At 47.0% G+C, this 26,834-nt stretch overlaps 1 protein-coding gene across 1 annotated transcript in view; it reads right to left on the minus strand.

Annotated features, from left to right (window-relative positions):
* The window catches only part of KCNQ3 (potassium voltage-gated channel subfamily Q member 3), a 306,390-nt gene that overhangs the window by 47,980 nt on the left and 231,576 nt on the right, over positions 1-26,834 (minus strand). The window contains exons 3-4 of the mRNA XM_077750013.1: positions 3,638-3,728; positions 2,167-2,293 (exon numbers count right to left, since the gene is read on the minus strand). Of these exons, the coding sequence (XP_077606139.1) occupies positions 2,167-2,293; positions 3,638-3,728 (218 nt within the window). The remainder of the gene's footprint in view (positions 1-2,166; positions 2,294-3,637; positions 3,729-26,834) is intronic.

Below are 26,834 nucleotides of genomic sequence, written 5' to 3' on the forward strand. Positions count from 1 at the left end.
ACACACACACACACACACACACACACACACACACACACACACACACGACTTCCGGTCAGCACTTGCATAGATCTCTCCAAAGAAGAAAAAGAAGTCAGCTCAACACCTTGCAAAAGACTTGAAAGGAAGATAAAAGAAGGGAAGGCAAGCTGGGGTTGCTATGAGCTGAATACCTGTGTCCTCCCCAAATTCATATGCTGAGATCCCGTCCCCCAGTGAGTCGCTCTGAGGAGATGTGGCCTCTGGGTGGTGATGAGGTCATGAGAGGGATTAGTGCCCTGATAAAAGAGCTTCCTAAGAGCTCCCTCACCTCCTTCCCTGGTGTGGGGACACAGCAAGGACACCAAGAAGTGGACAGTCTGTGACCCGGAAGAGGGACTTGAAAGCCCGGCACCCTGATCTTGGGCTTCTGGCCTCCAGAACGGTGAGAAAGACATTTCTCTTGTTCATAAGCCCCCAGTCTGGGGCACTGTTCTAGCTGCCTGAACGGACTAAGGCAGGGGCAGACAGAAGGTTAAAAAAAAACTATGAAAAGAAAATCAGTAACTGCAGAGTCCTCCAAAATCATGTGCACAAGCATGCACAAACACATATACACCCACATACTCTCTCCTTCCATTAAAAGTTCTGAGTCAGAGGGGTGCCTGGGTGGCTCAGTCGGTTGGGCGTCCGACTTCGGCTCAGGTCATGATCTCACGGATCATGGGTTCAAGCCCCATGTCGGGCTCTGTGCTGACAGCCAGCTCAGAGCCTGGAGCCTGTTTCACATTCTGTATCTCCCTCTCTCTCTGACTCTCCCCTGCTCACACTCTTTCTCTCTCAGAAATAAAGAAAACATTAAAAAAATGTTAAAAAAAAGTTCTGAGTCAAAAACAAAACCCTCAAGGATCAAACTTCAAGGGCAAGTGGGCAGAAGGAAGTTGTGGTCAGGGTGGTATGGTCAGCTATGGCGGCAAGGCAGTTAACCCTTGGCTGCACTGAGGGGAGTGTGGAATCTAGGACTGAGGAGGGGTCCAGGTCGTCTTCCCTCGGGCTGGCCATCCGTCCCCAAAGGGTTGTGTTCAGTGCTAGGGATTGCTTTTTAAAAGGGCAGTGAACATGCTCAGGGAAGAAGAGGTAGTATGATGCCAAGAACATGTGATACAAGGTGTAGCTGAAGCCACAGGCATATTTGTCCACTGCTGGAGTGGAAACAAGGAACAGAATGACTGAACTCAATTATCTGAAGACAGAAGACTTAAGGTGGCATAAATACCTTTCAAGGTGGTGAGCGCCCCGGGACTAGAGGTATGCAAGCAGTATACCTCCCACCACCTTTACTTGAAGCCTGCTGTATAGGCAGTGGGAGCACCAAACAGGGCGGCACGTTGGACCAAGTGCCTTGGGAGGGCCTTTCGAGCCCTGACGTCCTGTGATCTAGGAATCTGAGGCTCCCCCACCTCTGCATCCCTGCCACCATATGATTTTAGTAGGATCTTCAGATGGGAACACAAGGGTCCATGCTGTACCCACAGGGGTAAGCGAAAGCGACCACCTTCTCTGCTATCAAAATGCCCGCACCCAGAGGGAAGGGGGTCAGTGACATTCCCCCGCAAAGCAACTTCTGGGTCAAGGGAAGGAGGGCAGAGGTGCTAGATTCTTCTAGACCTGGGTGTCAGGATGGAATCTGCTGCTTACTACCCATGCAACCGGGAAAGGACTCAGCACCGTGAACCTGGGCTTCCCCCTCTGTAAAATGGGCATAACGTGGGCCTACGGAAGTAATTCTCAACCAGCAGTGGTGTCACCCCTCCCCCGCCCACTAAAGCCACTCTGGATTGCTGCAGGCGGTTTTGGTTGTAGCAGGGACAGGGTGCCACCAAGTTCAGGCACTGGGGATGCTCAACATCCTACAACGCACGGCTCCTTCACAGCCCACATGCCAAGAGTGGCCCCTACCCAGACCCATTAAGAATCACTGCCAAGTAGAGCGTTAGGGCAAGCCACGGAAGCATCTGGAACATTGGAGCAGCTCTTCCTCATCCAGGTGGGGTCGGAGGCCGTGCTGGCTTCCAGAATACCACGTGATTTCCCAGAAGCACAGTGGCTGCTTGAAATCCCCTCGGGGAAATAGTTGCACCCAAAGCAGGGGACGGGGGCAGCACGTGACTCGGGGGCAAGGCTTACCCAGCATGCACAGGGGCTTCCTGGCAAACTTCAGCCTTCCTCGCCAGCCTTTGTATCGGCAGCAACATCCGGCAGCCCAGATCCTCAAAGCAAACTCGGCTCCGAAGATGAAAATAGCAAATGTTTCCTGCGTTAAGGACATATGGAGACGCTGATCAGGCGGGACCCAGGCGTCTGGAAGTAGCGACTTCCGTTCCGAGGTTCTGAAGAGTGGGATTTCTGTCGTTGCTGTTTTCGTAGTGGACGGAGGTGAGGAACACGTCGTCACCTCCCTTCAGTTTGGGACAGCTCTCGTGTCCACGCTCATGAGCTAAGTGTCCCTAATATCAGCCTTGCAAAGTGATCACTTGTTTTCCTCTCTATGTTTCAGTTCCAACCGATCTTTTCTTTTTTTTTTTTTAAGTCTCTTTTCTTGTACTAAAAGCTCCTTAAACGCAGTTAAATAGAAAAGAGAAGTATCAACGCAATATAGTCTACTAATCTCACCCAGTGCCTGGCCCCTGGTATTGCTAATCGTGGCCAACAGTTACTAAGCGAGGCTCCAATGTTTTATAATATTCTCATTTTAGGTTTTGAGAAACCAAGGCAAGGAGTAAACAATTTCCCCAGACTAGGAAGTGGCAAAGAAGGACTCCCTCCCAAGCTGGTAGTGAGGCTCAGAGCTGACCTGCCTAAGCACCATGCTGTGCCGTCCCCCTGGACCCTGGGCTTCCCGCTTCCTTCCCGCCTCTCTTGTTGATCAAAGACACCTTTGCCCCCCTCTCCTGGGGACCCCTGGGGATCCTAGGGGAGTCGTTGCTCCGTGAAAATCCCTGAAACTTAGTTCCTGGAACTAGATGGCTTCCCAGGCTTCGCCTGCTAAGGTCTCAGCGTGAGACGGTGTGGACTAAAATCACCTGAGAAGGAATTTGCTGACTCCGGTGTTGTGGATGGCATGTTCAATGCAAGGCGAAGGTTCTGCTGTTTTGTACGCCCTAACTGGGGGGCTGGCGCCCCCTCCCTGTGCAGCTGGTGGACAGAGAGAGAAAACAGGCAGAGGGCCCAGGAGGGAGGATGTGGAGTTGTAATGCACAAATGGGATTTGGCACTTGGCCTTGAAGGGAGTCAGAGAACCTCAGGGTGCAGGGAGAAAAGGCAGAGACAAGTTTTAGAACAGAGAGTGTGTTTGTGTTAACTCTCAGAGGGTTAGGAAGCTGTAGTTTATAACATAACTAATGTGCATTGGTTTTTGCTTTGACCTTGTTCGTGCCTTCTTATCTCTAGAATGAAAATGCCATTCCCTTCCACCTGTACCCAAGGCAGACCTGACCAGTTGATCCAGGCATTGCTTTCTCTTGGGCCTGGACTGGGTCAGAGACTCCGGGAAGCCAACACTGGTTGTGCCCAAGGGCAGCCCCCTTGCCCTTAACTGTGAAAGTCCAACCCGAGGGGTCTACCCCAGACTAGCACTGTGGTGGGTGCGCGATCTCACCAGTAACAGCAGCCAGTCTCCCGAAACGGTCTCGTACTCCCTGAACGTGGTCAGCACGGCCAGAATCAAGCATCCTAGGACAATCAGGAACCTGGAAGGGAGGAAGGAAGAAACATCGAGTTCTGGCTTGCTCCAGAGAAAGGTGTCAGACAGCGTGAAGCTACGACTTCCATCAGACGCTGGCATGCGCCTTCTCTGTTATCCCACTTAACCTCACAACAAACCTGTGAGGCAGGGAGGAATGATCACTCCAGCGAAAGAAAACAGATCGGAGGAAGTGTAAGCAATGTGTATAGTTTTACTTTACCAGCTGGTGAGAGGAATCCNGTTACACAAAGCTTTGGTAAAGCAACAGGAATATAAATGAATTAATGATGTGTCTCAAACACACAGGACAATGGCTATCAAATATATGCGACATTCTCAGTATAAACAAATGACAAGTTCGTTTCCAAGACTGATCAATTCAGCAAAGGCCTCTGTCATCATGTCTTCATATTATTCTTTTTACAGACGATAGTTACTAAAGGAAACAACCTCTTTCATACGGGGACCTTCAGAATTGTTTTTGAAATTACAGAGTGTTCTTCCTGTGAAAACCAACAGGAGCCACCCCAGGGAAGGACGCAGAATGCTGGTCCTGGAGAAGTCACAGAGAGGTCACCTTGTTCATGCCTGAGGCAGGGACATACGGCAAACAATCCTTTGAAATTATCATCTACATACATTCAGTGGTGGGGAGGGTGGGAGGAGGAGAGTGTGTGTGCATGTGTGTGCATGTGTGTGCATATGCGTGCATGTGTGCGCATGTGTGTGCATGCTACATTGTTTCAGCGAAGAAAAGTGGCTCTCATCCCCTCTTGGTGGAGAGTTTCTGGTTCAGTGCTCAGCACAGGCTCCTTAAGGTCCATGGGTGAGTCTCGGTCCTTCCACTCGATGTGATCTGGCTCTCCACCCTGCGGGTTCCCATCCACGCTTTGCTGGCTTGCTTGTGTAAGCGGGGACCCACTTGTGCATTCATTCACTCATTCATTCACTCCATTCATTCATTCGATATTTATATGGCAGTCACCGGGGACACAGAGCTAGGCTTCCATGATGAATAAGCTGAATCCATCCTCCTGAGCCCACAGTCCAGCCAAACACAAAGCTATCTCATGCCATGATGGTAAGGACCACGATGGTAGGAGGTTTGGAAATGCCAGCTCCCAGCCTTGGCTGGGGACCCGAGTCCTGGCTCCGACCCTTGGTGATCCGGATGACATTTTCTGATCAATCAGCCTGGTGATCTGTAGATCCGTTATTTCCAAGCTTGACTAGGAACCTAAACAAGACTTTCAAATCCCTCCTGCGTTTCGCCGTTTTATTTCAAACTTATGGTTCCGGACCCATGCCTGGAATCTGCCTACCCTGAATCCCAAATCTTCTCAGGTGGTGGTGGTGGTGTTGGTGATGTTGATGATGATGATGACGGTAACATATCAACTCCCACACCCCCTGTTAGTGAGCACCTACCACTGGCCACTGTGTATCTGTCAGCTCATCCTCACAACCACCTCTCAAGGTAGACATGAACTCCTACGTTAGAGATGAAGAAAGTCATCAGAAGGATTCATTACCATCTGGATAATTGTGTTGCCAGTAAAAGGACCACAGAGTTTGGAGTTCAGAGATACACATTCAAAGGGAAGCTCTAGTACTTTCTCTGTGATCTTGAGTAGCTCATTGACCTTGGGAACCTCGATGATCACATTCACAGAATGGGAATAGCAGATCAGCCTAGAGATCATGGCTACTGTGAGGACCACAGGGGACAGTGGATGCGAAGTTGTTTGGTCAACTGTACCGGATTGTGCAAATGATGCCTGGTGTTTTCCCATTCATGCATCATCACTGGCTGGGTATCCAGCAGGCCCTGGGGAACGTGGTCTGCCAATCCACACTCCAGTTCTCTCAAGCCTTTATTTTAGTCATTCACAGGCTCTGGAGATAAGCCCTAGATTAGAATCCCCTTCCTCCTTTATGTCGTGTCGTCTTAGGCAAGTTATACAACTTCTCGGGGTCTTGGGTTTCCCCATCTATAAAATGGACCCAGTAAACATGCCTACATCCTCAACCATTCAGTGATATAATCCGTGTCAGGTGCCTGGAAGAGTGCCTTCGCTGAATACTAGCTGTCATTTGATTGTGATTTAATGTCAATGTATCGAGTGCCTCTTCTGTCCCGGGCACAGCACTGGTTTTAAAGATACAAACATGAATAAAACCTAGCCTTCATTTTCAAGGACTCCCTAGTGCAGTGGGAAACCAGAGGACAAACAGAGAGGTTATGATCTGAGTGTCCCCCACATGCTTTGGGAGTACGAGATTGAAAGCATCCACGAAGTGGTGGCCAAGGGGTTGGGAGTATATCTGAGGCTTAACTAGAGTTGGCTGCATGTCCCCATTTATCCAGGACACTGCCTATTTTATGTGTGCTGACCCGGAGTGTGGCCCCCGGGGCATCATGAACAACATGTGCATGTGCAGAGTGCAAAAGCTCACGGACACAAAACCCAGTTCAATCTCTTCCTTTAGCAAGGGATGTGGGCCTTTGGTGTTGGGGCTTTGCTGTCATCAGAGCCTGATCTTCCGCTGCTTCCCCACTCCCAGGGAAGCCATCTCCTCAAACCCCCTCGGTGTAAGTGTGCCTGTCTCGATGCCCACTCCCCCCAAACCCCTTCATTCTCCTGCTGAGGCCTTGCCAGCACTGGTCACGCCTTGCCTCCGGAGATTTCTATGATTTCGGCTGCTCAAAATTCAGATCTAGGGGCGCCTGGGCGGCTCAGTCGGTTAAGCGACCAACTTCAGCTCAGGTCATGATCTCCCGGTTCATCAGTTTGAGACCTGCATCGGGCTCTGTGCTGACAGCTCGGATCCTGGAGCCTACTTCCGATTCTGTGTCTGCCTCTCTCTCTGCTTGTTTCCTGCACACTCTGTCGCTGTCTCTCTCAAAACAAAATAAACATTTTTTAAAAATTAAAAACAATCCAAGTCTAAAGCTTAGGGAAGAGGTTGAGGCTGGACACCTAAGTTCCTTTCAGCTCTTACACCCTGTGATTTTAGAGCCAGCCAAGGGGATGCCTTGGCCTTAACCAGCCACCAAAAGGCAATTTCAGCCCGACTCCCATCTGCGGGGAGTGTGCAGAACCAGGCTTTCGCCAGCAGGGGGCAGCAAACACCCGGCGGAGCTCGGCATTTTCTCAGACCTCAAGGAATTCAAAGCACCTGCAACCTCAGGAATTTACATTCTGAGACTGGAGAACAGCCATTTATAACGCTAAGGGCATCAAGAAGCCCACCTTAATCAGGGAAGGGGAAAATGCTCTTTGATATATCACACTTTTCAATTTTACTCTTAAGATACGCACTTGATTTCAAACACACAGACCAAGTTACCAGTCTCAACACAGAAACCAGATGTGTGTGGCGAGGCACCATCTTTCCTCCCCCGCGTTTCACCAATGATTCTTTTACTTCCTCTGCCACCTTTTAAAAGTTTGTTATTTTAATTCCAGCGAAGCTAACACACAGTGTGGTATTAATTTTAGGTGTGCAAAATAGTGATTCAACTTCCCTACATCATCCAGTGCTCATCAAGGCAAGTGTGGTCCTTAATCCCCTTCCCCCATCTCCCCCCCCCACCTCCCCTCTNTCTAGCTCCATCCATGTTGTTGCAAATGGCACAATTTCATTCTTTTTTATGGCTGAGTAATATTCCATCACACACACACACCTGCACCCACACACACCGCATCTTTATCCATCCATCTACCCTTGGGCTGCTGGCATATCTTGGCTATTGCAAATAATGCTGTGATAAACCTAAGGGTGCATGTATTCTTTGAATTAGTGGCTCTGTATTTTTTAGGTAGATGCCCATCAGTGCGATTGCTGGATCATATGGTAGTTCTATGTTCGATTTTTTCTAATTTTTTAAAATGTTTATTTTTGAGAGAGACAGACAGACAGAGCATGAGCAGGGGAGGGGCAGAGAGAGAGGGAGACACAGAATCCGAAGCAGACTCCAGGCTCTGAGCTGTCAGCACAAAGCCCGGCGCCAGGCTTGAAGTCACAAACCTCAAGATCATGACCTGACCCAAAGACTGTCGCTTAACCGACTGAGCCACCCAGACGCCCCTATGCTTAACTTTTTTGAGGGACGGCGGTACTGTTCTTCCCACAGTGGCTGCACCAGGTTGCATCCCACCAACCGTGCACGAAGCTTCCCTTTTCCCCACATCTTCACTTGTTGTTTCGTGTGTGTGTGTGTGTGTGTATTTTGCATTGTTGACTTTAGCCATGTCACTGAGATCCTGCTCTGCAGTCCTGTCTGTCTCCATGCTTCCCTGCCCATTCTCTGCATCTGCCCGCCCAGCTGGCCTGGGGAGGGCGGGAGGGAGGCTGTCCGGCTCCGGCACCTGCTGTGTCACGGGTAAGGTCCAGAGCTTCCGGTCCAGACCCCTTGATACCGTGGGACGGCAGCTCTGCTCCAGCGGAAGTGACCGAGGCCCCGCAGCTGCTCCCAGGATTCCTGCCGCCTCTTCCCAGCCCCCCGGCCTCCCTCGCAGGAACAAAGCTGGGTCCTCTGGGAATGCGAGACGAGGCCTAACAGCTAAGTATTAGCTCCCAGCTCCCCTTGCAGTGAGACAAACAGGTGGCCAAAAACTCCAAAATTTATTTGGTCACTTTTTTTGTGCATCATTTTCTTTTACTCCTGCGAGGTGGGGTCCCTGTCACCGTTATCTGTGCATCCCCAGCGTACAGATGAGGAACTGAGCCTCCGGCCCAGGCAGAGGAAGGGCAGCACTGCTGGGGGCCGGACCCCACGCTGAGAGCGGCCTCGGGGGGGGGCCGAGGGAGAACCTGCTGGAACAGGCAGGGAGGGGGAGGGGCCGATGGCGGTAGGAGGACAAGCCCCTCCCTCCCTCTTCCCCTGGACTCCCTGGTGGGGAAGAGAAACACTCAGGTTCATTTCCAGGGAGTTTCCTGAGATCCCAGCTGCCTCCTGCTCCAATTACAGCTGCTCCCGGGCAGCGCTTGGAGCCCAGGATCCTGGGGGGTTGGGATGGGAGGCGGAGGGCAGCAGCTGACTCTACCGAACTTTCCTCCTTGTCTGCCTGCCATTAAGTGAGGATGAGTTGAAACACCCTCCCTGGCCAGGAGGCAGCAGGGCCTAACTCTCTAAGGAGCAAGTGTTGCTGGCATCATAGTAAGTCCCTACGTCCTGACCCTCAACCAGCACAATTGGTTCTTGCTCTTGAGCAGAAAATCCATCCCCTCAGACTACATCAGAATCCCACTGATCTTCAGCTGAGATGCCCCAAAGGTAAAGCACCCACTGTGTGCCAGGGATTTCCTTATTCCCTACAAATCAGCCCAACAGCCTCTTAGAATCACAGTGACCGCCATCTTGCTGGGACGTTGTCTCTCTTACTGGCGTGATGGAGAGGCCCACGTGGTTTGGAACCGAAGGTGGCCTTCAGGCAATGGCCAGCAAGGAAGCGACGCTCTGTCCCACAGCCCTCAAGGAACTGAATTCCACCAACAACCACAGAAGGCAGCCTGGGAGAGGATTCTTCACCAGTCATACCTTCAGAAGAGACCTCGGCCCTGGCTGACAACTTCATTGTGGTCTTTGTGAGAAACCCCAAGCAGAAGTCCCAGGGAGGCCATGCCTGGATTCCTGCCTTACAGAAACAGAGATAATAAACATGTACTGTGCTAAGCTGCTAAATTAGTGGTAGTTTTGTTATGTAGCAATAGATAACCAATACTGGTCAACCAGGGTCTGCATCCTGGCTCACCACCTGGAATCTAAATGACCTTAGATGGGTTTATTTTTCTGAGTCTCAGTTTCTCAGGTACAATGCAGGAGTAACGAACAACACAAGGGATTTTTGTTATTTCATTCTTTATCCCAGTCTTTTAAAAAAATTTAATGTTTTTATTTATTTCTGAGAGAGAGAGAGAGAGAGAGAATGTGAGCAAGGGAAGGTCAGAGAGAGAGAGAGAGATACAGAATCTGAAACAGGCTCCAGGATCTGAGCTAGCTGTCAGCACAGAGCGCGACACGGGGCTCGAACCCACGAACGGTGAGATCATGACCTGAGCTGAAGTCGGACACTTAACGGACTGAGCCACCCAGGCGTCCCTCAATTGATACTTCAAAGGATTAAAAATCTCATACGATTCTTCCCCCCCAAATGTTGAGAAGATAAAGTGCAAAGTCACACCTTGTATTATCAAAGACTCTTAGCGTAGAAAATATACCCCAATTCCATCTTTGTTCATTCTATAAATTAGAGCACAATTGCAGTTACAACCTATGTTTTGTTAATGATGAGATACAATAAACACAGTTTTGTATTTTAATTGTATTTTCTAATGAGGTATTTTGTTCACTGTTTGGTATGAGGTTTGGTCCCATTTTCAGCAGATTTCCTTGGCATAGATTTTCACCGATTCCCATTAACTGTGAAATAAAGGGCCTCTCTCAACCTGTCTCATGGGATGGGCTTGGTAGTTAGAAGAGAATCATGTATGTGAACTGCCTAGAATTCTGTAAAACATGAGGCATTCAGCAGGTGCTGCTTTCTTACCGACCCTCCTTCTCATCTTACACTCATAGAGCAGAGTCAAAAAATTGACCTTAATATATACAGAAAAAAACAATTTGTTTTTAAAAACTTCCATGTTCTTGAAATGAGGCAAGAATATCATAAACAAATAACTGCACACACATCTGTGTCGATATCTAACTATACCCTACCCATACCGACTGACAGATCCACAGATGTGTAATATAGTAGATGCGCGTTTTGACCATGTAAAAAAGCTGAGAGAGCAAACTATGGCCCTCAGGCCAAATCGAGCTTGCTGCCCACTTTTGTAAATATATATTTTTTAATACCACACTCACACTCATTTTTTTATGTATCATCGGTAGCTGCTTTTGCAGAGTTAAATCACTGCAAGAGAGTCTGTCTGGCCCGCCAGCCTAAAATATTTACTCTCTGGCTCTTTAAGAAAAAGTTTCCCAACTCCTGACCTATGTTGACAGCCAAGGGCAATGTAACTCAGCGGCTCCTGAAGATACATTCCACATCCGATGCGGTGCAGAGAAAATATTTTGAAAGATAAAAGTTTGGAATTTAATCTTAAAAACCCCATTTGTTGAGATCAATACCACACTATTTAACATGATTAGAGGAATGCAATCAGAACATACACAGGTTTGTGGAGGAAAAGAAATACACATTTCAGGAAAAGAATACAAATTATGGGGTAACCGCGAGATCACCACCTGAGCTGAAGTCGGATGCTTCACCGACTGAGCCACCCACGTGCCCCTGTCTTATTCCTGTTTTTTTTTTTTTAATATTTTTATTCATTTCTAGGAGAGAGGGAGACAGCGTGAGCAGGGGAGGGTCAGAGAGAGAGGGAGACACAGACTCTGAAATAGGCTCCAGGCTCTGAGCTGGCAGTCAGCACAGAGCCCGACGCGGGGCTCGAACCCACGAACCGTGAGATTATGACCTAAGCGAAAGTCAGACGCTCAACCAACTAAGCCACCCAGGCACCCCTTATTCCTGGTTTTTAAACAAGGCAATGGTCCTGTTTGAACTCGCTAGTGTTGCCCCAGAAGGGTATTTGTGGATGGTACTAATTGCATTACTTTGTACGGCAGGGCAAACATCTCCATGACCTGACCAAGTACTATTTGAACCTCCTGTCAGGGAAGAGTGTGGGCCTTGGAGTCAATCCCATCAGTCTCTCAAGGTCACCGTACCACTGGGCTGCTGGCTTCTCCTCTTAGGGTGAGACCGAAGCGCAGGCTACCTACGAGGGTTCAATGAGGTGACAGATATAAAATGCATACAGGCAGGCAGTGGGCACCCAGTGATTGGTAGTTTCCCTCCAATTTGCTGACATCCATGCTCATTTACCAAATACGTATACCTGGGGGCATAAATTTGGGAATCGGGCATGAAATATGTTTAAATTTTGATGACACTATTTAACACCGTGTGACTTAGGATAAGTAACTTAACCTTGTCTGCCCTTCCAATTCCTCAAGTTCATTGTGGGGGTAATTATTCAACCTCACAGAGTGGCTGTGAGGACTGAAGTACCTCAGTTTCCCCATCTGTAAAATGGGATAATAAAAGGTTAAGCTAATGCTTAATAAATGTTAGCTGTTATTATTGTTATTATTATTTATTCCATAAAACACAATGCCTGGGAAATTCAGAAGTACTCAATGGGAAGAAACTGTCATTACTACATTTGGAATTCATCAGACACATGTCATCTTTGGGGAACAAATAAGCAACGATTTTAATTGTAAGCCACATAATTGTATAAACTAGTAAAAAAACGAAACTGCCAAATAATTGCGACAGCCATCGGTTGTACTTCACAGCCTCATTTTAGAGATGTTAAAATGGGGGGAAATGTATATTTAGAATTGATGAAACAGAGGTAAGTAACACTGCCTCAGAACCAAGTCCTCAGAAACCCTCTGAATGGGACAAGGTGTTAACATACAACTCAGGTGTGTCTGAGGGGCGGGAGGTGGAGCCTATGTCCCTGGTATGAGTGGGACACATGCATTCAAGTCTGGGTAAACGGTTTATTTGGCCTAAGCCCTTCTATTTTTATCAGAGCTGTTACTGCTCCGAGTAGTTGGTCTGAATCTCCACACATTTCCCTGGAAGCAAAGCTCCTTTATTTTCACGGAATGAGATCTCCTGGGGCTCAGCTAAGCTAGCCAAGGAGACCGAGTCAGGTGCCGAGATTCAGGACTCCCACCCACGTTCCGCAGTGTGGCAGGCTTTCCTCCCTTTCCGGACTTGACTCTCACAGGCACCCCTGTTTATAATGACCTGGGGTAGGGGGCGCCTGGGTGGTTCAGTCGGTTAAGTGACTTTGGCTCAGGTCATGATCTCACGGTTTGTGGGTTCGAGCCCCGCATCGGGCTCTGTGCTGACAGCTCAGAGCCTGGAGCCTGTTTCGGATTCTGTGTCTCGCTCTCTCTCTGACCCTCCCCTGCTCACGTTGTCTCTCTCTCAGAAATAAATAAAACATTTTTAAAAATTTAATAATGACCTGGGGTTTGACCTGGATTCTCCTTGACAGCAGCAGGACTTTCAGCAAGACTCCATCTCTCTGACCCTCGGCTCTTTTATTTGGAGATTTAGAAATGCTGATGCAAAGGGCTTCCCACAGGCAGGGATGAGGTCTCACGGGGAGAAAGCATGCAGCCGGAGTGCTGAGCACCTCCCCACCCCCACCCCCACCCCTGCAGGCGTACCTGATCCTTCAGCAAAGTATGTCCGTTCTTCCTCTGATGTGCTACCATACCTCTGGTCTACTTCTGTGTCCCTTTGACCAAGGCCCTCGTCAAACTATATCGCTTTTCCCTCCGATCCCTCCAGTGAGGACTCCTGACGGCTCTCCTGCGTCCCTTCGCTGCTTCCCTTGCAGTCTTTCCTGGGAGGACCAGAGCTATCCTTCCCTGCCTTCTGTCCATCACTTCCCACCTTCCATGCACACACAGTCATGCATCATCTGAGAAACCTGGTTTATTAGAAAGAGAAGGGTCTTGGTGGGGGCAAATCTGGGTTTGGATTCTGGATCACATTTCCAGCCATGTATACTTGGTCACATTCTCTTGCCTTTGAAAACCTCAGTCTCCTTATTTGTACAATGAGGCTATAAAACACCAATGGGGTGCACCTGCTGGGGTGCTGTGATCCCAGTGCAGGTGAAGAGGGGCTATCAATGGACACTGGTAACTTACAAACTCCTTCCCACCATTCTCAGAGCCTGGAGTGCAGACCCCACCCATTGTCTCTGTCAACTTTCAACCATGCCGGGTGGGTCGTATCATTTTACAGAACGTCCCTGCACGTATAGCACATGCCCAGAAAAAAAAAAAAAGGCAGTATTTCCTTTATGCCCATCGAGGAAAGCGGATCCTGGACAGCTAGAGAAAATGCACAGCTGCATTTCCACTCAGGCCACCTTACCAGGACCATTTTTATTGACTTTTTCATAATTTCTTCAAGACCTTATCACAGGATGCATAGTATCAGAGAGCTGGATGGGGCTCAAAAGAGATAAGAAAGAAAACCTGGACACATCTGAAAAGAGAAACAGGAGGGGCTTACTTTCTTTTGTGGCAGGAGGCTGCATGACATTATAGGATGCGAGAAACAAAAGCAGCATTAAAAGTCCATCAGCTTCAACTAAAAGTCCAGGCAGCTTTATCTCGTTTCACACTGTGGGTGGTATTTTTGAGATCTGAATGCGTCTTTCCAGAGACATCTCTGCTGCCTTACGAATGATACTGAACAACCTTAAGAGGATGTTTAATTTAACAAACACCTGCAGAGCTGCTACTGTGCTGTGATCTTGTGACCGATGATAAAATATACTCGAGTGGTCTTCCTCTTAGTTTCCGGCACAGAGCGCCTAAAAGCCCTGCCATTTCCTAAGTGATGAGAGCAAACAAGGCGTCTTTTGTTATATTATGAGGTGACTTTTGGACCCATCTGTGGATGGGGGCTGGTGGCTAGAATGAACCATGTGATCAGAGGATTGGAACTTTCAGTCTCTTTCAGTCTCTCCCTCTGTCCGCCTCCCCCACCCCCCAAACTCTGAGTAGGGTAGAAGGGCTGGAGATTGAATTCAACCACTAATGACCAATGATTTAATCAAGCATGACTATGTAACAAACCTCCATGACAACTCCAAAGGACTAGGTTCAGAGAACTTATACATCTCTGCATATGGCTGCTCCTGAGTTATACCTTATAATAAACCTGTAATCTAGAGGCACCTGGATGGCTCAGTCGGTTAAGCGTCCAACTCTTGGTTTTGTCTCAGGTCATGAACTCATGGTTCGTGAGTTTGAGCCCTGTTGGGTTCCATGCTACTGGTGCAGAGCCTGCTTCAGATTCTCTCTATCCCACCTCAATACTTAAGAGCTCTTTCTCTCTCAAAATAAATAAATAAATAAACTTAAAAAAAAAAACAAATCCTGTAATCTAGTCAAATATTTGTTTCTATGAACTGACCTGGCAAATTAATGGAACTCAAAGAGGGGGTCATTGGAATCTCTGATCTATATAGCCATTAGCACAGAGAACTACTTTGAGTTTTGATTGATGTCTAAACTTGGGCCAGGGGGGCAGCCTTGTAGGACCGAGTCCTTAAACTATGGAATCTGACGCCATCGTCAGGTAGATGGTGTCAGAAATGAGATAAATTGTAGGATGCCAGTTGGTGACAGAGAATTGCTTGGTACTATGAGGACCCCCATCCTCCCCACAGCACAGATTAGGGTGCAGGGCTCTTCTATGTGCATTTCTGACGCACCTGTATGTACGAAGCATTAGAGGCAGTGTGTCAGCGTGGGGAGAGTGTGCACCGTCAGAGACTGCCTTCAATCCCTAGCCCTTCCTCTTCAAATTTTTGTGACCCAGGTGAAGTGATTTAATTCCTCTTAGCCTCCTTACTTGTGCCTTGCTATCAGCCATGTCCACCTTGCAGAACTGTAGTACAGACTGGTGATAAAGGATGCAAAGTCACCAGAGGCACACTCTGGAATGTGGGAGGTTCCAAGTGTGCTCAACGGTAACGTTGCTGTGACTGCAAGTGTTGGGCACAGCACCTTCGTCCAGGGAGGCCAGAACAGAAAGTGTCTAGACTAACTGTTCCTATAGATGTTGCAGTGTAGGGTCCCTGCTCTCTCACCAGAGGGATGGGAAGGTCCAGTGAAGGCTCCCCAGCTGCCCTTCTGAAGGCCTGCATGGAGAAAGTCTTTGGTCTCTGAGGGTGGAAGGTGAGAAGGTGATGGGGGAATGGCAAACAGACTGCATGGTTCCCCTTTACCCCTCCTTCCAGAAGGAAGGGGACATATCTGTCCCTGGCAAACAGTAGATGCCAGCATTGTTTCTCCAGTCCTCCTCATGTGTCTTCCATTTGAACACAGGACCCCCTGAGAGGACTTGGAGTGCGTAGTCCAGAGTCTAGAGTCCAGAGCGTGTGCTCTAGGGCACCCCTTTCTTTCCTCGGTCACTTCTGCTCCGAGGGTCTTCTGGCCCTCCATTGCCCTCTGACAGCCTTTTCTTAGGCATTTTTCACCATGGGTGCCAAAGGGCTCCAGCCTCTCATCTGTTCCTGGTTACCTTGCTTACAGTCAGATCCCTCCATCCTGTGCTTTTCACAAAAGGAATTCTCAAGAGGACAATGGAGACTGAAATCATCGTATTTAGGGGCATCTGGGTGGCTCAGTCAGTTAAGGATCTGACTCTTGATTTCGGCTCAGGTCATGATCTCATGGTTTGTGAGATGGAGCCCCACATTGGGCTCTGTGTTGACAGCGTAGAATCTGCTTGAGATTCTCTCTCTTTCTCTCTCTCTCTTTCTCTGCCTCTCCCTCGTGCTCCCTCTCTCTCAAACTAAATAAATAAACTTCAAAAACTCATCATATTTAATTGTAAGTCTAAGAAATCAATTCTTTTCTCTCCCCCTCCCTGTACCCTCTCCAGCCCAAGGACACAGGCTTATATAATTTTTACATATTGTTTGTCACAACATTATGTTCTACACTTTATCTTATTAAAGCATAAATATTCTTCCACTTAGCTATTAAATTTTCAAAACAATCATGTTTAATGAAAGAGCAACATTCAATCACATCAGTGTACTGAAATATATATAACTAATCTCTTATTGATAAATATTTAGGTTTATATTGCTTCCAGTTCTGTGCTATTATAAATAATGCTAGAGTAAATATCTTTGTGCCTGTAGATTTTCCTTGTTGAGGACCAATTCTTTAGACTAAATTTCCAGCATATCTTGACTTTGAACATGTGTATGAATTCTTGATATATTCTGCCAGACTATTCTAGAAGGTTATAAGACTTTTCACTGTCCCTGGGAACATATGAGGAGCCTATTTTCACCCAGTTTTACCTGCAGTGGTTATTACCATTTGCTAATTGACTTGCTAGTTTAAGACCTGTAAAGTGGCACTTGGGATTTACATTTTAAAGGAGAATAAAGTCTTGTACCAAAAGATTAAGGTACTTCTTAAGGGACCACCAGCTGAGGGACAGAGGTTTTAGGAGAAAAGGGAGCAAGTCTTCCCAGCAGCTCAGAAATTATCCCAAGTAGGCATTCACCTTCTCCACCTACATGGTGGCCAAATCAGACTCTAGCCTTTTCAACTGCCTTCAGGCTGAAGACAGTGGGGAAAATGCCAATGTGTAATTGGTGTATTACTTACTTTTCTCACCAGGCCCTGGAGACTTTTCTCATTCAGATATAAAAAATGGTTCACTCAGACCCAAACCAAAAGGTGTAAACATCTTATATTTTCTTACCCCATTAGCACCTTCTTACAAATGGCTCCACCATTTCTTTTCAGAGCCAAACCTAGAGACACAAAGTAAGATCTGGGTCCCCTGCTGTTTTTCCCCAGCATGACACAGCTCCGATTATTCTAGATTTTTTTTCCCCTCTCCTCTTGGAAACCTCATTAGAATGGAAACACTTAGTGGCTTCAAGTTTCCAAAATGAGAGGTTTTTTAAAAAAGTGTGTTCCATACTAGCATTAGCATGGTGGAGGCACATCTGTCTGCCCAGCTGCGCTGCAGAAACAATGGCCATCACGGCTGATTGTTTTAGCAATTTCCTTCCCTCGTTGGGCTCTGCGTTTATCTTTAAATGCTCCTGGATTGTATATTCACTCACTCAGTCCTTCATTCAGTACATGTTTACTGAGCAATTACTCTGTACTGAGCCCTGTGTCAAGGTCCAGAGGTAACCCAAGACTCAAGTCTGCTCTTAAGATATTTATGGCGTCATAAGGAAACCAATTATTCCAGTGGAAAGTGACCACCATTAAAGTGGATGCAGCATGAGCTACTCTGCAGGGACATAGGATGGTCAAGGGCACCCTAATAAGTTCTCAGGGGTTACCAACTATTAGCCACAATATCCAACCTGCACTGCATCCGGGACTCTGAGACCCCCTTCTCACCTATTTCTAAGATCAATCACTTAGGGAAAAATGCAAATCATTCACTAGCCATGGTCATTAGGAGTTCTGACAGGCTTGGTTTCACTTGGCTCTCCTATTCCTAACTTCTAGAACCAGTGTCATACTGCAAATTGAGGTACAATATTTATCTGGGGGTGGCCTGAGAAGAAGGCACCTGTTGCTACGATTTTCTACACAGGAAATGAAGGATGACAAAGGAACACTAGGGACAAGAAATCTGATTTCAAGTCTTAGCCACCACCTATCTGGGCTATCTTGGGCAAGTTGACTGTGAGCCTCAATTTCCTCATCTGCAAAATGGGTCTAACTGCTTCGAGCCACTAAAAGAGGTAGGCTGGGAGAATCAATGAGAGAATGCATTCAGAATTCTAGCCCAGTGCCTGGCACACAGCGGGTTCAGCTCAGGTTTATTCCACACCTCCCTCTCCTAATACATCTTCTGGATCTAGAACAGGTGTGTGATTCTAATTTGCATCAGAGTTCAGAAGGTGCAGCAGGGTATGTTCTGGGCTTCAGGCTATTGGAGAGAAGTCTGAACAAGACAGAATAAGGCTTAGAATGGACCCTTGGGGTTCAATTATACAGGAGTAGTTAAGGGCAGGAAGCAGACAGGCCATTTCTTAAGAACCATTTACCAATGTAAGAAGGGAGAACAATTTGTTGACACTTAGGCATACACACACACTGGGAGTAAGTCCATTAGGCCCCCTCTTCACTGAGGGTGACAGGCAGTGGGGTTTCACATTCACTGGTCCTTGCCTCTCTCATTAATCAATAACCCTCTGACCTTTCTGGGAGGTTCTTCCTCATTCTCTGAACCCACACAACACTCCGTGTCTTTCCTTTTTGTTGTCTAGCAGCATTTATCAGAGTACTTGGGGGAAATGGCTGGTGCCAGCTAAGCACAGGCTGAATGGGGGCCTCACTCCCCTTAGGCAAGAAGAGCTGGGTATAGAAAACACGTTTGTGTCGATGGAAAGCTATGATGCCAGTTATGAGTGTGCCTCATCCTGAAAATTTTCTTTCAGCAGAACCTTCTCCCCAGATGTAGTGCTGACATGTGTTTTCCAGGCATCACTCTGTCCTGGAGCAGTGGTTTGTGAAGTTGCAAATTAAAATCACCTATGGATCTTAAAAACAACAACAACAAGTGCCAAAGGCTGCCCCCAACCTATGAACTTCCTCATTTAATTGTCATGAATAGGGGCACTGCTGGTCTGGTGTTTAAACTTCCCCTACATGATAATACTATACAGTCAGGGTTGAGCACCACTTTCTGGAAAGAATGAATCACCAGCTAACACTGTGGGCTTTGGAGTCAGACTCTATGGATGTGAATCCTGTCTGCAGCTGGTCTGTAGTCAAAGAAGGAACCTGTAGTAGGGACCTGCCACGGTAGTGCTGTGTCTCCGCAGTCAGGAAGAGTGAGCTCTGAATCACATCTCTAATGCTTTCTAGTAAGGATGCACCAGGCAAGTACTTGATATCTATAGCCTCACAATTTATATGAATTTTCCAACAAATTATTACAAATCTAGCAGCTTAAAAGACACATATTTATCATCTCACAGTATCTGTGATTTAACAGTCTGGGCATAGCTTAGATGGGACTTCTGCTTTAGGCTGGAGTCAAAGTGTGGGCCAGAGCTGGGTTCTCATCAGAGGCTTGACAGGGGAAGTTCAAACCACCTTGGGTTGGCAGTAGAATTTATTTCCTATGTTTGTAGGGATTCATGATGGCAACTTGCTTCTTCAGAGCCTGCAAGAGATAGAGCGATAGAGAGAGAAATAGGTAGATGATAGATAGATAGATAGATAGATAGATAGATAGATAGATAGATAGATAGACAGAGACTAGCAAGATGGTGCTATACTTTTATGCTATCATGTATATTAGAAGGCATCAAGGGGTCCACCTAAAATCTACTCACCACATCACTTTCATGTAGAAACTGAGGATATTATATATACCTAATGAAAATGAAACAAGACAATCCATTAAAAGGGCACAGCACATGACCACTCAGGGAATGCTGTTATCATCAACAGCCTGCACAGAACTCACTTCTGCCCGGCTTCTCACATCAGAGGTCATGGTCTCCTCCTCTGCCTGCCACCCCCAGCACGTTGCACAGATCTGTCCTGTGGCAGGTGTGACACACTGCAGTGTCTTCCATCCACCCACCAAGCCTGTTGGGCTCCTCACTGAAGTCTTACCATGTGTCAGTTGCTGGTCAAAATGCAAGACATGCATCATTTTGTCTAATCCTCATAGCAAACCACTGATACACAATCATTGTCATTTTTAAGATGGGCCAACAGAGGCAATACAAGTGTAAAGAAATTGTGCTTCATTAGAAAGCTGTGCTTCCTTCAGATCACACCTTTCCAGGTTATCTTGTCTTTCATTGTCTTTATTGACTTTAGTCTTTTCCTGTCTCTGAGCTACTTTGTAACTGTAAACTGTAAATAACAGATAGCAATGCAAACTAATGCAAATCTGTCCTGTCTATAAAAGACTCAATTGACTTCTCTCTCTCTTGCCTTATGCAAAAAAACCCACTTCCCCATTCATTTCAAAAATTCCTGCTCTATAAATGTATCTGTTTTTCAAATTCCCTTTTGAGCCCTTTATAACACTTGTCTTGTTCTGTCAATGACTGATAAAGAAAATCCTTAAAATACATTTTATATTTGTACGAGAGTCATGAGCTTCCTTAAAAAAAAATCTCTCAACAAAAGTTACACATAGTTCCCAGGCCACATGGCTACTAAGTGGTAGACCTGGCATTCAAACCCACCCAGGTTTGCGTGGCATCAAAACTTACATTCTTGACCACACACTGTAATGCCACACATGGTGTAAGTGCCCACTGATGTCCTATTTGTCCATTTGGTCATCTGACATTTGTTTACTCACTGCACACACAGCAGAACTTCCCGTACAGACTTTCCCATCTCTGGGAAAAGAGATGATACTGATACTGACAATTCCTGAAAACTTCCTGCTGAAGTCCCTTCCCATTGGCTTCAGACCCAAGGGGTTCTTTAGTCCTTTCTCTAAGGGAATCAACACCTGTCTCCCCATAAATTCCACCCAATCGTCCCGCTTCTCCCTTCTGAAAATAACACCAGCCCTCTTTCACAAGTGGCTCTTCAAGAACTGGAAGGTAGCTCCGAAGGTCCCAAATTTTCTCTCTTTCTGAACCAGGCTCTGTAAACCTGACCTCCTATGATAGACCTTCAAGCATTTTTGCCACCTGTTCATTCTCTCTCAGACACTTCCATGCACACTGAGTGAGTGATCTTTAGATCTACACACAAGGCGGTCTGACTGTGCAAAGTGAAAGGTCCCCCTTCTGTAGGTGCAGGCAGAGTGACTTTAAGAAGAAGACGTTTCTTGCATGGAGTCTCGCATCCGGTACTTGTCGGGCTTTAGTTCCCCAGCTGCAGACCCTGTGCCCTTCTTGCACACAGGTTCGCCTCATGTCGCTCTGATTTGCCTCCAATGACGTCACCAGTCACCCCCGCCCCCACTCAGGGCTGCGATGCCGGCTTTTCTCCACATAGGCATGAAGTACTTGGGGTAACTCTCTCCTCGCCTGGGCCCTCCTGGGATGCTCTTCTCCATACACAGCCTTGCAGGCAGTCACCAACAGACTGCCTGGTGCTGAGGGCAGAGGATGTGTTCTCCTCTGGTCCCACTGCAGCCCATTCAGAGCTTCTGAATTCACTGGGGTTTGGGGCACAAAAACGACACTGTTGACTTTTCCAAGTGAACTTATGGAAATACAGGCTTTTTTGCAGTTATTATTAGGAAAGCATGGGCCATTCATCACTGCGTGTGGAACTGACTACTTCTTGAACCTAAGTAAAGTCCTCTTATCTTTATCTTTTCTCAATTTCTTCTTAGGTCCGGCTGTATCTCAAGCCACTGCAATCATTTTGGAAGCTCTGTTTTGCTGCTGGAGCATTAATGTCCCCTCAGCTTTGGCATCTGAATGACAGTCCTGCTGGTGACACAGGGGACATCACTAATGTAGGAGCCACAATTCTTCTACAGCTTTCCATGACTTCCCCACCCCTCCCTAGCCAGGCCCTTCCAGGGGAAAGAAGGATTCTGGCTTAGGTTTCTCACCCACTTCTGTCTCCCAGAGCCCATCTCTCAGACAGCTTGCCAGTTTTCACTTCTCCATTATCTGAGAGTAGCTACAGATAGAGTGGGGGCTCAAAGACCCAAATCAACACGAGTTACACTCAGCTCCTGCAAGGTGCACATCTGCCCCTCCAGCCCTGAGAGAGTGGCAAAGCTTGTCCTTAGTCTGTCCCTCTCTTACTGACAGGCCACAGGCTCAGAGGATGTGGAGAGAGACAGCTTTCTGAGTGGGCGGGTCCGAAGGCCAGCTACCGCTTTGGTAGGCTATTGCAAGCTCTGGTTTGAAAACCATCCTGGCCACAGCAGCGAAGACCCCAGATCCATTTATCAAGGTCCCTGTGGCCTCATAGGGCTCTAATGGGGACTGAGTAATCAACGCTCCTTGAGGCCGAGTTTTGGAGCTGCATGGGAAATGTGTCATGAGTGCAGCATTTCAAATGGGATTTCTCTCCCTCTCCCTCGCTCTCTCTTTAGAGATGATGACACTAAGTTTTCTCCTTGAAATGAGGACAAGGAAAAAACACACAAAAAGTAGGAAAATATGCAGAATGACTCAGAACTGAGGTGCCCAGCAAATGCATTGTACATATACACTTGTCTTCGCTATAAAGCAAGGCATGGAGGGAGGGGCAGTGAAGGACCCCAGACTAGAGTCAAGGGACTTGGGTTCTAGTCCTGGTTGTGCTCCACAGGGCACTGTGGTGACCTAGGGAAATTCACTTCGCCTATCTGAGCTACAATTGCCTCCTAATAACTAGGTAATTTCTGTAGATCCGTAACTAGTTCTAAAACCAACACATAGACCACAATTTAAGCAACAGATGTGCTTCTGAAAACAAGGGGGCAAGCTTTTGTCCCCCCAACTGGAGTTGATTCTTAATGAACCAGGCCATATTTCTTTCTCTTTTTCTCCCTATTTTCCTCCTTTCTTCTTTATTTTCGGAGCAGAATCCTTTTTTCAAAAGCATATCTTCTGCAGGAGTCCAATAATTATAACAGAAAAAGTGTAGGGACTTTGTGGGGAGGGATTGGGGAGCCCTATTTATTTGCCCATCATGGCACCTCTCATAGCCTCCACTTCCTTCCTCCCATGCACACATGCAACGGGCACCATTTGTGAACTAGGCTCTTATTTGAATGAGTTCTCCTTTTGATGAATGCTCTACTTGGGAAAGCAAAAATGACACCACCACATGAGGGGGCAACCAAAGCACTTTCTTTATATATATATATATTTTATATATATATATATATTTTATAAATATATATATATTTCTAGGAAAGAGAGAGAGACAGCGCGAGCAGGGGAGGGTCAGAGAGAGAGGGAGATACAGACTCTGAAATAGGCTCCAGGCTCTGAGCTGGCAGTCAGCACAGAGCCCGACGCGGGGCTCGAACCCACGAACCGCGAGATCATGACCTAAGCGAAAGTCGGACGCTTAACCGACTAAGCCACCCAGGCGCCCCTACCAAAGCACTTTCATGGCATTATCTCACTTGTTCTTCTCTACCAGTCTGCTGGGCTGTGTGGTTTTTCCAATGCCATAGGTGAGGACACTGTCTCAGATAGATGAGAGGTGGAACATGTCATTCCAGATCACTGCTGTATACCCAGGTACTTGGGGACTGTGCCTGGGGCTTAATCAAAGCTCCAGGAATAGTTATTGAGTGAATGGCAGCAGAGCCTGCTGACCTTCCTCACCAATCCCTGCCGAGGCTAAGGCTCCTAGTCTTTTTGACGTCTGCCAGTTCATAGGTACTGAGGTTCCTTCTTTGGAACATAGGATAACATTTCCAAGTATCATCTTATAAATGTGGATTATTGGTTGGGCATGCCTAACCCCCCTCTCCCTGCTAAACAACAGCAATGTACTAAGAGCCACACCATCATTCATAGCGGAGGGAAATAGATCCTTAGCCTGCTTTCTTCTCCTTGAAGAGATAATTATGGAAAAAGAGAGAGAAATAGGTATTCCAAAACCTTGAGCAGTTTTGTTCTGAACGATTGTAGCAGGTCATTCTCTGACTAAAGATCTTTTACTGCTCCTCAGGCCTCCAAAGAGCTAAATCTGCTATTCTTCTTTGCAAGAAGTAGGCCATGGACCTCTGGAACTGTTTTCTCTGTGGGTGGGAGCAGAGGGCAGGAAGTCCCCACCAGATGAGGGTGGGGTTTGCCCAATAACCGATGGGTCCCAGGTCAGGAAGTTCTGAGCTGCAACTCATATTTCAGAGCTTCCTGTGAGATCAGTTTGAAGCTTTCCTCCATGGGACTTTGCTGAAAGCATCTCTTTGTATTCTGTAGCTTACAGTGGGTTCTGGGGATCCTGAGGTAAGATTTGGACCCCAAGGCCCATGATCATCAGTAAACATAATGAGTCTGGGAATATGCAAAAAGGCATAAGTAGCCACATTTCTCTGTATAATAAATTCTTCTCATGATCCATGGAGCAGAGGAGTTGCCTTTTGTGAAAGAGTTGTAAGACTGGAGGCTAGGGAAAGGGAAGAGCGGGAGCTTGAAGGAGAAAAGAGGGCCAAGCCACGTGGGAATGTAAGAAAGTAATGACAACAACAACAGAAATAACAAAACACAGCCCTGCAATGGCCCAGAACCTCAGGAACGTTTGCTGCACACATCATCATGGGCACAATATTGTGAGGGACGTCAGCGGAAAGGGGCTGGTGTTCCAGGTCTGGATGCCACACACATCTGTGAGCAAGTGCGATTCCTTCCCTGGACGATATCCGTGCAGATTTCTTGGCCAGCAGGCAACAGGCAAGCATGGCCGTGCTCCAGCCTGGTGCTCAAGGGGACTGGGAAGAGGGGAGCAGACTCCCACTGGTGGTGTGATAAGATTGAAAGCAACTCGACTCTGATCCCAAAGGACAGGGAACTTCAGTGCACATCTGGGTTTCATAGTTTGGGATTGCACAGACCCCAGGGAAGGGACAAGTACACAGATAGCTCTTAACACACATTGGAGAAGGTGAAAAATGCCACTAAGGGGTGTAAGCAGGGTGCTAGTGGAGCCTCGTGGGGGGACAGAACACACCTCATCACTTGGTTGTTTGCACGTCGGGAAGCACTTATGAGCCCTCGGTCCTCCTGGATAGGACACAGTGGGAAGAGTGACAGCCTTGTTGCTCACAATGTGCACGTGTTACGGGGGCAGGAAACAACGGTGTACTGGAGTCAGTTCACAGGGTTCCTGAGGGCCCACTGTTAAATTCTCAGCCGTAGTTAAACACAACTGTTATTAAGAACCAGTGAACTATATTATATTAAAAACAAAGGCAATAAAAGCTCAAAATTCATCTATGGTTCATAGTTATTTGTGCCTTTTGGGTTATGTCTTCTGTTCTCTGTATGATAGAAATATTATATAATGGACCCCATCTCTTCCTTGTGTTCGGTGATGTTGCCGTGGTAGTTTCAAGCTTACCACGGTGGGATTAGTTACACCTCAGAGATCAGCAAACACTGCACATCAGGGCTATTCCTTCCTCCCTACTCTGAGCTGGTTGTTAAATGCTTACCAGCACCCCTCTGGAGAAGAGTCCTAAAAAAGTGTCCAGACAGGGTGCAGAGGAAATAAGTCAGACAACTTCATTCATCCATTCATTAGACACTGCTTACAGATCACCTACTGTGTGCAAGGTACATGGGGTCATAATTTCTTCATGGCTGGTTGTAACAGCAGGCTCGGTCCAAGTGGACTGGCTTAGCTCATTGGGCAGAGGCCCATGTAAAATGCTGGAAGTCCCAACTATTGAGCATCTTTCAATAAACGCATTGTGATGGCTTTCCAGCTCATGGGCAACAGTGGCTCCAACTAACAGCTAACATAGAGCTGCCAAGGAGGGGTCTAGCCAGACCTGCTTCAATAAATAGATAAGGATCATTTAAAAGCAGCCCATTAAGTGTTTGCATGCAAATGGCCCTGCCAGGCTCCTTGAAAATCAGTTTGTTCTCCTAAGGAGGTTAAATATTTTCAGTCTTGTTTGTGTTATTAATTTGCTTAGCCAAGTGTGTGGTTGTGGGTGCATTTTTAATAGAGGATGCAAAGACCTTGCAAAATGCGCCTTATCCTTGAAACCGAAATGAGGGAGGTTTTATGAATTCCATCAAAATGACCACAACATAACCACAGCTGTATCCCAAGGAGAGCAGATCTGTGCCCCATTCAGGTCAGGCAGCCTTGCTGTAACCTATGGGATGGGGAATGAACTAAAACACAAACAATGAACGTTGCATGCCTAGCACCTAGGACAGTACCCAGAATCGGTGTAACCCACAGCTTGGGGGATATAATAGAAAGAGCACATCTGGCCATGTTGTAGCTTTGTACCTAGAACAGCACCTGGGACATGGTGAGCATCCAGTAAATTTCTGTTGAATGAATGAATGCCCCTATGCTATAATTCTAACCCCAGTTTGGATGAAAAGAGTTCTTTTAATAGTGGCAGACAAAAAGCAGTCACAAAAGAGGAAGGAGGAAGGCGGATTTATCAAAAGAGACTTTTTCCATATAGTATCTCATTTAAGCCTTACAAACCATCTGGAAGGTTTTATTATTTTCATTTTACGGATGAGAAAGACTGAAGTGAATGCAACCAGCCAGCATCTCACAGGTTAGGAAGTGCAGAAGGAGGTCAAAATCTGGTTTGTTTCCATTTAAAATCCATGTTCTTTCTATGCACTATGAAATGATGACAATTTTCCTGGAAATACTCTATTTGGACAGAAAACCTTTCCCCTGCCCCCCAGAAAACATAATGGGTGTCTCTCACTGGAGAAGACAGAAAAACAAAAATTCACACCAGAATCACAGTGGTGGCCTAGACCCTCTTCCTCGCTTTCTTTCTTGTTTCCTTGTCCACAGAGGAATGGTGTGTGTGTGTGTGTGTGTGTGTGTGTGTGAATA

The sequence above is a fragment of the Crocuta crocuta genome, unplaced genomic scaffold, assembly GCF_008692635.1.
Source record: "Crocuta crocuta isolate KB4526 unplaced genomic scaffold, BGI_CrCroc_1.0 scaffold119, whole genome shotgun sequence".
NCBI classification, from domain to species: domain Eukaryota; kingdom Metazoa; phylum Chordata; class Mammalia; order Carnivora; family Hyaenidae; genus Crocuta; species Crocuta crocuta.